The following is a 12,505-nucleotide window of genomic DNA, read 5'->3' as shown; positions in this document are numbered from 1 at the left end:
GCAAGGACATACAGAAGTACAATGCTGAGAAAGTATACTGAAATATAGATTGTGAAATGTAAGAAAAATAGCACTGTGGAATGTTGACAGAAAAGTGAGAGAATGCATTTGCTTGGTGAAAGCAGTGAAGAACTGAGAAAAAACAGATAGAAGTGGAGGGGGAAGTAACAAATTTAATTCTAAAATTTGAATATATGTGTGAATTCTAAAATTTGATTATATGTGTGTGGGTGTGGAGGGGGGTGGACAGGGGTGGAGAGACCAAAACTTGACTCCACTAAAGAGGTTCAAATGGATGTAAGTTGTAATTATGCAGAGATGAAGAGAGTTGTGCAGGATAGACTAGTGTTGAAGCTGCATCAAAGACAGTCTTTAAACTAAAGAGCTTGACAGTATGTCAAGTTACTTAAATGCAGTTAAAATCACATTTTTTATGTCTTCATTTTCTGTACACATAACCAAGTTTCAAGAATGTTCGTCGGGTACATTAATTATGGGCTTCTAGTTGTGTAAATTTGCTATCAGTTCAGTTATTGTGTTATATAAAACTTATTTTGCAGGTTTAGAACCAACGGTGCAGCACTGTTTGACAGACTTTTTACGCTTGGTTTCATTTGATGACAAACTCTTGGCTGATGTTTGTGTATTCTTGAACCATCATCCAAAATGTTTGCCGTGTGAAGAGGAGTTGAAAAAGTTCTGCGAAACGATAGTAGCATGCCTTTCATCCTTTGCAACACCTGCTGCTAAACGTGAAGCAATCCGCCAGTTTCATGAAAATGTTTCAAAAATTGGAGATTTTCTAACTGATGCTTTGAAAAAGCGGCAGAGAAAAGAAATTATTTATTCTTGCCTGAAGATAGTTTATACAGCTATAGCTAATAAAGGTATGTACAGATTTTATAATTATTGTAAATCAATTTCTGTAAAGATGTGACATTTCTGAGAGTTGTTTTGTTTTGTATGAAGATACATACACACAGCATTCCAAGCTAGCAGTTTTAAAAAAACTAAATTCTGTTCGGATAAGTTTCTTTACATGGTAAATTTGAAAAATAAAGTACAGTGCTCATGGAATATCAACAGTGCTGTCAGTGGACTTGTGAGGATAATGCTATAGCAAGAACATAGATGATTTATGGAACATAGTACTTTATAGTATGATACGTACAGGTTGTGCGTAGCACTGAACACATTTACTGGACAACAGTAATACAGATTACAGATGTGGCTGAGCACTTGTTTTCTGATCACTTAACTAATACTGCTTCTTCGGCAGAGTGTGCCGGGTGGCTGACCCAGGCGACCTCTGTAAGCGGGCTTGTGAACTGTATGGATGCATGATCCCTCAAATCATGCGTGGCATGAGTGAAAGTACATACCACCTCCCTTCAAGGGGGTGGGAACCCACATATGTGTGCGAAAACACTAGGCACAGAAAAAAAATTTGTGGTACAGAGAAGAAATGCTACAGAAAATAGCACTGGTACTGTGGGAAAAAAAGCACTAGTCCCACAAGGGACTGAGATTACGAGTTGTGGAAAACACCAATGATGGCACTGACATCCTTTTCACTGCCCAGTGATGGTGACTGCCACAGCATATGGCGGGCAGTCACTGGCGAGTAGGGGCGGAAGTGATATGGGGGAGGTTCAGTGTGCCGGCCCTCTCCTGTGAGAGGCCATTGGGCTGGACTGGGAATGGCATGTGTATAGTGGCATCCTCATTGATGTCGCCAGTCAATGCCGGAGGTGTCTGCGAGTCTGTAGGAGATGACAACCACACAGGACCCAGTAACGGAGGTGGCGGTGGCTTCAGTGTCAGGTGCAGTGGGGGCTGCACCGGAGATGGCAGTTGAGGAGTGGGGGTGGAGGCAGGAACACCAGATAGCAATTTGCCAGGCAACAACCTCCTCTTTGGTGAGAACCAGACCATCTGAGATACAGGAAGAGGCATTGGTGGTGGTGGGGGCCAAGAGGCAGTGGACGCTTGATGGCGGCAGTAACTCAGGTCAGCCAGAAGCCAAAAACAGGAGCCCAGACAGGCGTACTTGGCTGGAACTATCACAGAGCTGGTGCCGCAAGTGGATGCAGCATTGGATGCATCAGGTGAAGAAGGGTCTGCAGTTGGCATCCATGTAGCAGCTCCACTAGGCTCTTGTCACCCACCGAAGTGAAATGGTATGAACTCAAAAAAACAGTCTAAAGCAGCTTCAGGGGACCTGCCAAATACATACTTCCTCATCTGAGTAGTAAATGTCCAAACCATGTGTTCAGCCTCACAATTAGATTGAGGATAAAACGGGGTGCTATGAGATGGTGAACACCACTAGTCTGCCAAAAAGATGCAAATTTGAGAGAAACGAATTGGGGGTCGCTATTGGTAACCATAGTATACGGAAGTCTCTAAATTGCAAAAATCTTAGGACCGAAATAGTGGCTACTGCAGATGTGGATGATCAACGTGCCACATGGGGAAACTTGGAATAGGCAGCCACTACAGGAAGCCAATACTGATTTAGGAAGGGCTCAACAAAATCAAGATGTAGATGCTGCCACGGGTGCTGCAGTGTTTGCCAGGGGGAAAAAGGTGCCCGTGGGCTGCCTGATGCTGAACAGAGTTAGTGCAAGCAGCAATAAGCCATTTAATGTCCCCCTCTATGCCCAGGTAATACACATGCTGGTGGGACAAAACTTTGGTGTGAGAGGTCCCCATTTCATCATTCAGAAGCCATGGCACAGTATGGTGTAAGGAAGTGGGAATCACAACCTGGGGAGCAGCATTCCATGTAGCAAACAAAAGAACCCCATCAAACAGAGAAAAACAGTTCTTTAAGTAGAAGCAATTACACGCGAGATCCAAGGCACGGTCCAGGGCTTTTTCCGGCCAGCAGTGCTGCACAAAAAGAGATGACCTGATTAAGTACAGGATCCATGGCAACAGCCGATGCTGTCATGGCACTAGTGATGGGAAAACCACCGACTGCATTCTGGTTCTCAATATCTAAATAGAAGCAAAGCAAGTTGTCCGATCGAACACCAGATCCGGCATTGGCATGTTGTGCTGTCAGCTAGTAATGGATCAGATAATGATAACAGGAGAGGAAAAGAGCCCACTGCTGCAAATGATGTACTGCCTTGTCTGTCATGGAAGCTAGAGAGTTAAAAAGAGCAACCAACAGCTTGTGATCTGTGATTAACTGGGGCTTAGAATTACACAAGATGATGTGAAATTTCTTGAGGTGAACACTATCGCTAAAGTCTACTTTTCAGTCTGAGAATACTGCTTCTGAGAGTTGAAGTTAAAGTCTTAGAAGTGTAAGCAATGGGTCGTTCAGACCTGTTTGTGTGTTTGTCTGCCAACATCACACCGAGACTCTCAGATGCTGACCTGGCTGACCAGTAGAAACTTAAGATAGTACGCAACTTTACCTAGAAACACCTACAGTTCCCTAATGGGGGTTGGCCGCAGCAAAGCTGCAATTGCATCAACATGGTGATGCAACAGCTTGACCCCTGTGCGAGAAATCTCAAAACCTAAGTACTTGATTGACGGCTGTAAAAGATTGCACTTGAGACCTGCATACTGCAAAACAGAAAACAATGATCAGAGATTTCTAAGGTGGTCTTTATTGGAAGAACCCAAAACAATATCATCGAGGTAATTGATGCAGTTGGTCACAGGCTGTCATCTGTTCACACACTCATCTAGGTGAATGCTAGACTGGTAGAATATTAGCAAATGATGACAAAATATTTTTCGCAAAAAGGTGCTGTGTAAAGGTGGCAACATATGCTTAAAAGCAAGTGATTTTAAGTCACAGAACAAGTAAAAAAATAGTGTCCTATATGCTTTCTGTGCACTCAAGTATTTACCAAAAGTGAGCTATCAATGATACAAACTGGAATACAGAGGGAGACAAAGCTTCAGTAATTTTAAATTCCAAAAGTAATCATTCATTTACCTAAACATAAAAATTCACAATGTAACGCCAATTATTTTCAGTGCCAGAAACATGAAAAAGTTCTATTAATATAAATAAATACAACATTTTCATACTACTTTATTTATAGAAATACACATTTTATTTACTTTTCCTTCAAGTAAGATGCACAATTTGTCTCTAAAGATGTTGGCAACCTTAGTTATGGCTCTTGTACAACCAAAAAAGTTGAACAAATAGGTGAAGATGTTACTTCCCTGAAAATTAGTGAAAAGACTCATATAACTGACATAACCATAAGAGACTTGTCAGTCATTTGTTTCACATAAAATGAAATTACTCATACCTGGAGAATAAACAAACATTCCTATAGCTGACATGGCCACAGAAAGTAGTTTTATACTTTTCATTTGACTGAAAAATGTGACTGAATGAAGAAACAATTGACTGGCCAGCCCATTGTTAGTTGTGCCATTGCTAATGAAGATAAAAAGTATTTTATTTTCTCTCTTTCTGATTTTTAATTGTGCTTTGTTTTAATTATTTTTCTAGATGACGGCAGAGAGCCTTCCCCTAGTTTGGCAGTTGTATTGGGACTTCTTGAGCCGGAGTTCATTAGATGTGAAGTAAAAACTGTGCTTGATAACAGCACATCTCATGATGTAGTGAGAAAGGCATTGCAAATATTTTGTCACTGGCTGACAGTATGGCCCAGAGCAACATATGTCAATCTATGGATAGATGCTCTTATAAATGAACTTGAGGAAAGAGAGATGTACAGCATTCTTAATGAAGTAACTCTTGAAACTATTGATAAACTCTTTGGATCAATGCAGTTACCTGCCTTACGGCAAGGAGTGGAGACTATTGTGTGGCATATGCTGTTCTCCAATTTATACAATCACGAAGTGTTTCGCAAGGTAAATTTAATGAATGTGTACCAACTTTACAAACTGAACAGAGTTTGCTTTATAAACTTCATTGTTGGCAGCATATTTATCCAAAAGGGGGGGGGGGGAAGAAATCATAATTACAGACTGAGAAATGATTTTGTGTTTATAGAAACTGTGTAGTTTAATATATTAGTTTTGCAGTTTGTGCACTGTGTGTGGAAATTAAAGTAGCATCTTCTTACAGAATATTTAGTCCATACATTGTAATTTGATCCTTTACATGGGATCTGATTTTGGATATTTTATAAGAATTCTGTTACCCATTTGTTCAGGGATTTGTAGCTTTTTCATTATGAGATGATTACAGAGATCACATAACAAAAGTTAGTGTAATGTGCACTACAGAAATGCACTGAAAAATGCCCTATGTGCAATAGTAAGTGCACAGGTCCAAAGTATTTGTTTAAAAACAGTTAATTTATTACAAATGTTGTTACCGGTATAAGCAGTGATATACATTTTCAAAGAATTGGAGACATCTGTAAATTGGAAAAGTAACACCCGTCTGTGAACACAGTGACAGTAAGACCTTGATTTTACCATAACTTTGAGTAGCTGGCTAGATGTAGTTGTGTACACAGTAGACACGATGCATTATGTAGAGTGCTCAGAAACAGTGTAAAAAGCTTGTGAGAGTGCTGCAGGGTAGGTTGTACTGAGAAATAATGTGAAGAAAAAAATCAAATGTGTTCTGCTGTTTGTGAGTTAATTAGTATTGACATTAGCTAATATGCCATTACATGTACAAATTCAAGCAGCTTGCCAGATACCGTTAGTGTCCGTTGTTATCATAGTGTAGATGATAATGCAGGAGACTACTCAGTCTTTAGCTAGGGTTTGATCCTTTCTACTGTCCCATGCCCAATTTTTGTGTCGTTTTCATGTTTGGTTAAGGAAACCAAATGAAGAATACACTTGGCAACATCATCCCTGGTGAGCCACTTGAATTTGTGTGTGCAACAGCTTGATTTGCTAACTTCAATGCTAATTAATTTTGAAGTGGCGCAAAGTATCAAACTTTTTTTTGTAACAGTTATATCTCAGCACAACCTACTCTCCAACACCCCAAGCTTTTCAGATTGTGTCCGACCACCCTAGAGATGTGTACCTGATAGTAATCAGATCAGTAGGGCAGATGTGTTTTCTGTAACTGCAGGCATCCCACCCCCTCCTCTCCACCCCCTTCCCCCTACCACCACCACCACCACCACCACCACCACCACCACATCAAGTGTCCACCACAGGAGCCTCCTTCAGAGAATGCAGCTACTGCTGGTTGCAGTTGCCACAGGGTTCACTGTCATCACAAATTTACTGAATCATAACATTCTGCCATACTGGCTGCCATTGGATGGATTAAAATACCCCTTTATTTTACAATAATTACTTGCAGTTTTGGCTGTGAATTCATTTTCAAATGATTATATGTCAACATGAGATATACTTGAATTAGTTCAATAATTAATTATATTATTCACTGGTAGAAATGTAATAGTAAATAATATGTGAGTTTGCTACTATTATAAGTTTGCTACTATTATAAGTTAGAAAGAATAAAGTATCTTTAATCATTTCTGCTCAACAATAAATGATTTAAATGTACAGCATTTTGATTTCAGTTAAATTGGCTTATATTACATTGGGCATGTCACAACATTAATATAAATGATTGCAAATGTAATGTGATACATACTTGTAAAAGTGTTGCAAAATATACCTTCAGGTATATTTTCTTGATCGTATAATTGCAATAAAATCCTTTAAAAGTAGTAACATTTTGTAAGGTGAATTTTGCTGTCTGCGGTGTTACAGATTCTACTTAAAATGTGTTACATGCTTCACCATTTTACCAATTACTACAGAAATTTGTTTGCTTCCAGATTTCATCAAAAATTCCGGGTGTGGTAGCACAGTTAAAACTTGAAAATAGTAATAATGCTAGTGCTTCCCTTCGTTTTCTGTACAATTACTGTTGCATCATGTATGAAGAAATCCCAAATTTCAAGAAAGATTATGAAGAAGTCGTTAAGGCCATGGAGGTATGAATACTAAATATGTACTACTCCTATGTTTCAAATGAAGAAGGTACTTGACTATTTAAATCATCTAAAGAAGAAAAATTATGCTCGTGTTCCTAGATACAACATACTAATGTTTGTCTTCGTGACACCACGATCGTCTTTGCCACAGCTGCCAACATTGCAAGCATTTGTGTTTCAGTTTTTATAATGTGTAATTGTGTATTAATGCTCACCATGTCCATTACTTTTATTAAAATGTATAAATTTGCCAAGTGCCAAATACTTCAGGGAACTCAAACAAAAACTACTTGATAAATATGATAATCAAATTAATCATGATTTTTGGGCTGGTGAGTTGCGTCTTTGAGATGGACCTGTTTACTGGTAGCAGTTCATGTTTGACATCAGCTCTATAACAGATATAATATTTTGTGATAAGGTTGGAAAGTGATGGAGGAAAATGATTTTGTTGACAGGCCTGCGAAGTAGAAAAGGTAAAGCTTTTATAAACCTGAATATTGGCCTTTACTGGGCATGATGTTTTGGATATAGTATAGCATTCCTGTCCCCTAATTTTTGAATGGACTTACTAAGCCTGTTGTTAGGTGGATCTACAATGTGATATGACTCCATATAATGGTACAACTTGGCATTTTTCACTTTAAAAAATTGTTGGAATAGGTGAAAGAAGTGATAAGTATCAAAAAATTGCAAGACTGGCTGGGTATTGAGCCCAAGGCCTTTAGACTTGTAGTGTGGAAGTTACCCACTGCTCTACTGACTCACCCTCTGCCCAGCCCCCTTAGCAGTACACTGAGGATATTACAGTTGTTATGTTGCTGAAGCTTAGAGCGGATCTATCTTTCCATATATGAAAGCCGGTGTCATCAGTATCATTCAATAGTTAATTGCACAAATGCAAAATGATTTTTACTGTGAATGGAAAATCTGTCTTGTGTGGGCCTTAGTGATAGGACTGCCACAATAGTCTTCATCACACCCATTAAGAAGGTTGTCAACTTTACTGTTATGGAGAGGAGTGCATTTCAATGGATAGACAATTTTGCTGGTAGCTACTCTCCAGCCACTGCAATGTACTGTAGTAATAAAAATTGTATTTATATTAGGACTTCAGTACAACCTAGTGAGTTCTTGAGAAACTAGTTAAAGAAAAGGCCTCTCTTCCCTCGCCCAAGATTGTACCACAGTACTGAGGCGGTCATACAGTTGGACAAAGATATTAGCAGTGGAAGTTACAAGGTGAAACTGGTATGATATAACTGGGCATGGAAAATTACAGTCCTTCTGATGGTAATGCTGGATGATTACAGTTAATTTATTTTTCAAGATATTGCTATATAAACGTTGATGTTCCGTTAATTCACTAAATCACACCTCTAACTGAAATCAAATGCAGCTGTCTTAATGCACACTTCTAATAGCCTAATTATATGCCTGCCAAAAGAATAATAATAATAAAAAAAATACACTGAAAGGTGAAATAAATTTCAAGAAATGTTGTCAGAGTTGCTGACACTATCTCTGATTGACCACTGCCACTGTGGTCTTCTTGTTACCCTACTTCAAGCTTTGACAGAGATGTAGTGGTGCTGGCTACAACAGTTATTACAGCTGTGAATACTCCAAACCTGTAGTCTTAATTCAGTGTAGCACTGTAGGCAGTATTTTGCTTCCTTGCCTGACGAACCGCAACATGCTCATGTAGTGAGAGCACCAAATAAGAGATTTCTTCCATGCTGGTGACGATCAGCTGCACTTCAAAACTTCGACTACATACCTTGCCATATTTGTGTACTCCTTTTGAACAACACACACTTTGATAACAAAAATAATCAATTTTTGACAATATAATGTAAATGGATGGATAAAAAATTGACTCACCAAGGATGCCAGGAGAACACGCACATTAGGAAAAAAAAGGTTTTATTTATGCAACTTTCGGAGCCAATGGCTCCTCCTCCAAGTAAAAGAGTTAAAGGAGAAGGAAGAGGGGTGAAGGGAAAGAACTGGAGAGATTTAGGAAAAGGGGTAAAGTTCGGAAAAGTCACCAGAACATCGGGTCAGGGGAGACTGACCAGATGGGATGAGAAGGAAAGACTGATTGTTGGGGACTGCACCGGATGAGATTTGAGAACTTGAGAGGTTAAAGGTGGAAGACATGGTAATATGCAAGACAGAGATTACTGCCAAAACATTGTGCATGAATTAATAATAGTGAAGAGCTGTGTGCATTGTATGTAACAGAGGCAGGAGAGGGACAGCAAAAAATAAACAGGTCAGAAAATGAAAGATGTAGAAAAATAGAGTGAAGAAAGGAGTAGTTACTATGAATAAATGCTCAAGGAGAAGAAATTAACATAAATTAAGGCCAGCTAGGTGGCGAGAACCAAGGACAAGTTGTAGCGCTAGTGCCATCTGCGGAATTCTGGGAAACTGGTGTCTCTGAGAAGAATCCATGTAGTGCATGTGGTGAAACAGGCACCGATATCTTGACTGTCATGTTATGTAGCATGCTCTGCTACAGGATATTGTGTGTTGCCAGAATAAACCTTCTGCCTGTGCCCATTCATCGTGACTGATACTTGGTGTTAGTCCTGCTGATGTAAAAGGTTGAACAGTATTTACGTAACAGCTGGTATATGATGTATTATTTCACAGGTGGCTCTTCCTTTGACAGTATGTGTTTTGCCAGTCACACGGCTGATATGAATCGTGGTAGGAGGGTGCATAGGGGGAGTCTTAGTGGGGATGGTCACAGGGGTAGGAGCCATAGGATTGAAGATGGGTGCAGAAGGAGCATAGGGTCTGACAATGATATTGATATTGCGGAGATTGGGAGTGTGACAAAAAGCTTTCCTAGGTGTGGCGGGCAAAATCTCAGACAGAATGGATCTCATTTCAGGGCATGATTTTAGGAAGCCTTGTCAAAGTAGCTGATTAATACATTCAAGACCAGGATAATTCTGAATGACAAATGGAGTGCTCTGAAGCTGGTTTGTTTGGAGGGATAAGCAGTAATAAGACTGGATGTGATGGCACGGGGAATCTGCTTTTGAACTAGGCTGTTGGGGTAATAACATCCAGTGAAGGCGGAGGTGAGAATGGTGGCATATTTCTGTAAAAAGTGTGCATCCAAACAAATATGTTTGCCTCGAATGCCAATGCTGTTTGGGAGGGAACGTTTGACATAGAAAGGATGGCAGCTGTCAAAATGTAAATACTGTTTGTTGTTAGTAGGTTTAATGGGGACAGAGGTGTGTAGCTGGCCTACGGTGAGGATGATAGCAACATCAAGGAAAGTGGCATGGGATTCAGAAGAGGACCATGTGAAATTTAAATGAGAGAGAAGGTATTTAGAGATTCCAGGAATTTTAACAGGTCAGCTTCACCATGAGTCCATATGGCAAAGATGTCACCAATGTATCTGAACCAAACTGGGGGCTGAAGGTTTATGGATTCCAGGAAACCCCCACCCCCTCCAAGCAACTCATAGAAAGGTTGGCATAGGAAGGGGCCATTCTGCTTCCCATGGATTTGCCCCTGATATGTTTTTATGTCCGTCTCACAAAGGTGAAGTAGTTGTTTGTAAGTATAAAGTTGATTAAGGTGAGCAAGGATGGTGTAATAAATTTTGAATCAGGTGGATGCTGACTGAGGAAATGTTCGGCAGCAGATAGACTATGTACATGGGGGATCTGGTATAAACGGAGGTGGCATCAGTGGTGACAAGCAAGGTGTATGGTAGGAATGGGATGAGCAAGGATATCAAACGATCTAGGGTTGGTGTGTTTAATACAGGAAGGAAGTCTCTGTACTACAGGTTACTGGTGCTGATCAACTAAGGCAGATTTACGTTCAGTGGGTGCTTTGAAGCCAGGAACTGTAGGATGGCCAGGATGATAGGGTTTGTGGATCTTACAAAGAAGGTGCAAGGTGGAGGTGCATGGTTTGTGTGGGATAAGAAGTTCTATGGATTGAGTTGTTAGCTATTCTGAGGGGACTGAGGTTTTAAGGAGGGACTCCAGGTCAGTTTGAATCACAGGGCTGGGATCTTGATGGCAGATGCTGTATGTAGAAGTGTCAGACAGCTGGCATAGACCTTCACTAACCTACTCCTGTCAATCAAATACAACAGTGGTAGATCCTTTGATTGCTTTGGGGGGGGGGGGGGATGTTGATGGAGTCATCAGCTTTTAGGGAACATAGAGCCTGGAATTCTGCAGAGGACAGGTTAAGGTCATGTTACAGGGATGTGAGGAAGGTTTGTGAAGAAGTGCTGGATGGGAGAAATTCTTGGAAGGATTGTAAAGAATGATTTTGAGGTAATGGTGTTGAGTCCACCAACACAATTTGTCAGAACTTGGCCGGTGGGAACTGGAGCTACTATGTGTCCTTAGTTCTTACCATCTACCTGGCCTTAATTTAAGTAATTTCAGCATTTCTTCATAGTAGCTACACTGTTCTTCACTCATGTTTTTCTACATCTTTCATTTTCTACCTTGTCTATTTTTTTGCCGCCACCCTCCCACTTCTGTTATATACAATGCACTTAGCTCTTCCAGGGTTGCCACTAGTCCTGGAAATCAGGGAATATCATGAAATTTCAAACATGTCAGGGAAATCAGAGAAATATCAGGGAAATTAAAAAATACTGGTAAATCTTGTTTTTGTTTCAGCAGATGAAATGGTTTGTTTACTGAGATGTGATGCATCATCACTGGTGGATTGGCACAGCTGAGTACGTGCACTACTTCCCTACTCCCTCATTCTGACTGCTTCTCCCCTTCCCACCATTCCCATCAGCTTGCAGTCCGTGTTGCCACCACTTCTTGCTGCTAGCTAGCAGCTGCCAATGAGAGGCAGGGAAGTGTGAGGAGTGGTTTGTTTGGATATAATTCTCAGAAACTATTGACACAGTGACCGGAGACGGCAGTCATGCCTATGAGTTGTATTGGAGTGATTATGTGAAAGTGTGTGTGCTCTCGCTTTTTGACAAAGGCCGTGGCCGAAAATATAACTATGAGAGTATCTGTTGTGGTTGGCAGGAGAGCCAACACCGTGTTACTAGAGGAAGCCGAAAGGCATGCGTTTTAGCTCACGCAGGCTGGCGTGAGGTCTGGAACAGGACAAGGAAATTAGAATTTAAAGAAAACGGACGTAGCTGGTGGAATACTTAACTTTAATCCGTTGATGGTGAATGTCGCTCTTGACGTTACATGATTCACAGTATCAATAGTAACTAGGTCGTAGCAAATGACGTAGCTGAAGGCTATGCTAACTATCGTCTCGGCAAATGAGAGCGTATTTTGTCAGTGAACCATCGCTAGCGAAGTCGGTTGTACATCTGGGGCGAGTGCTAGGAAGTCTTTCTAGACCTGCCGTGTGGCGGCGCTCGGTCTGCAATCACTGATAGTGGCGACATGCGGGTCCGACATATACTAACGGACCGCGGCCGATTTAAAGGCTATCACCTAGCAAGTGTGGTGTCTGGCGGTGGACACCACAGTATCATTGTCTTTTCTGTGTGCCTGTCTGCGGCTCAGCGATCATCTTCATGGTGAGTTGTT

General features: G+C 40.7%; 1 protein-coding gene across 1 annotated transcript in view; it reads left to right on the top strand.

The window, feature by feature from the left end:
* LOC124795469 (ubiquitin carboxyl-terminal hydrolase 35) overlaps nucleotides 1-12,505 on the top strand; it is a 124,236-nt gene that overhangs the window by 61,587 nt on the left and 50,144 nt on the right. The window contains exons 4-6 of the mRNA XM_047259502.1: nucleotides 561-887; nucleotides 4,496-4,863; nucleotides 6,777-6,935. Of these exons, the coding sequence (XP_047115458.1) occupies nucleotides 561-887; nucleotides 4,496-4,863; nucleotides 6,777-6,935 (854 nt within the window). The remainder of the gene's footprint in view (nucleotides 1-560; nucleotides 888-4,495; nucleotides 4,864-6,776; nucleotides 6,936-12,505) is intronic.

Source organism: Schistocerca piceifrons, chromosome 4 (assembly GCF_021461385.2).
Source record: "Schistocerca piceifrons isolate TAMUIC-IGC-003096 chromosome 4, iqSchPice1.1, whole genome shotgun sequence".
NCBI lineage: Eukaryota > Metazoa > Arthropoda > Insecta > Orthoptera > Acrididae > Schistocerca > Schistocerca piceifrons.
Note: the sequence above shows the minus strand (reverse complement) of the source record. Positions and strands in the feature narration are given on the sequence as shown.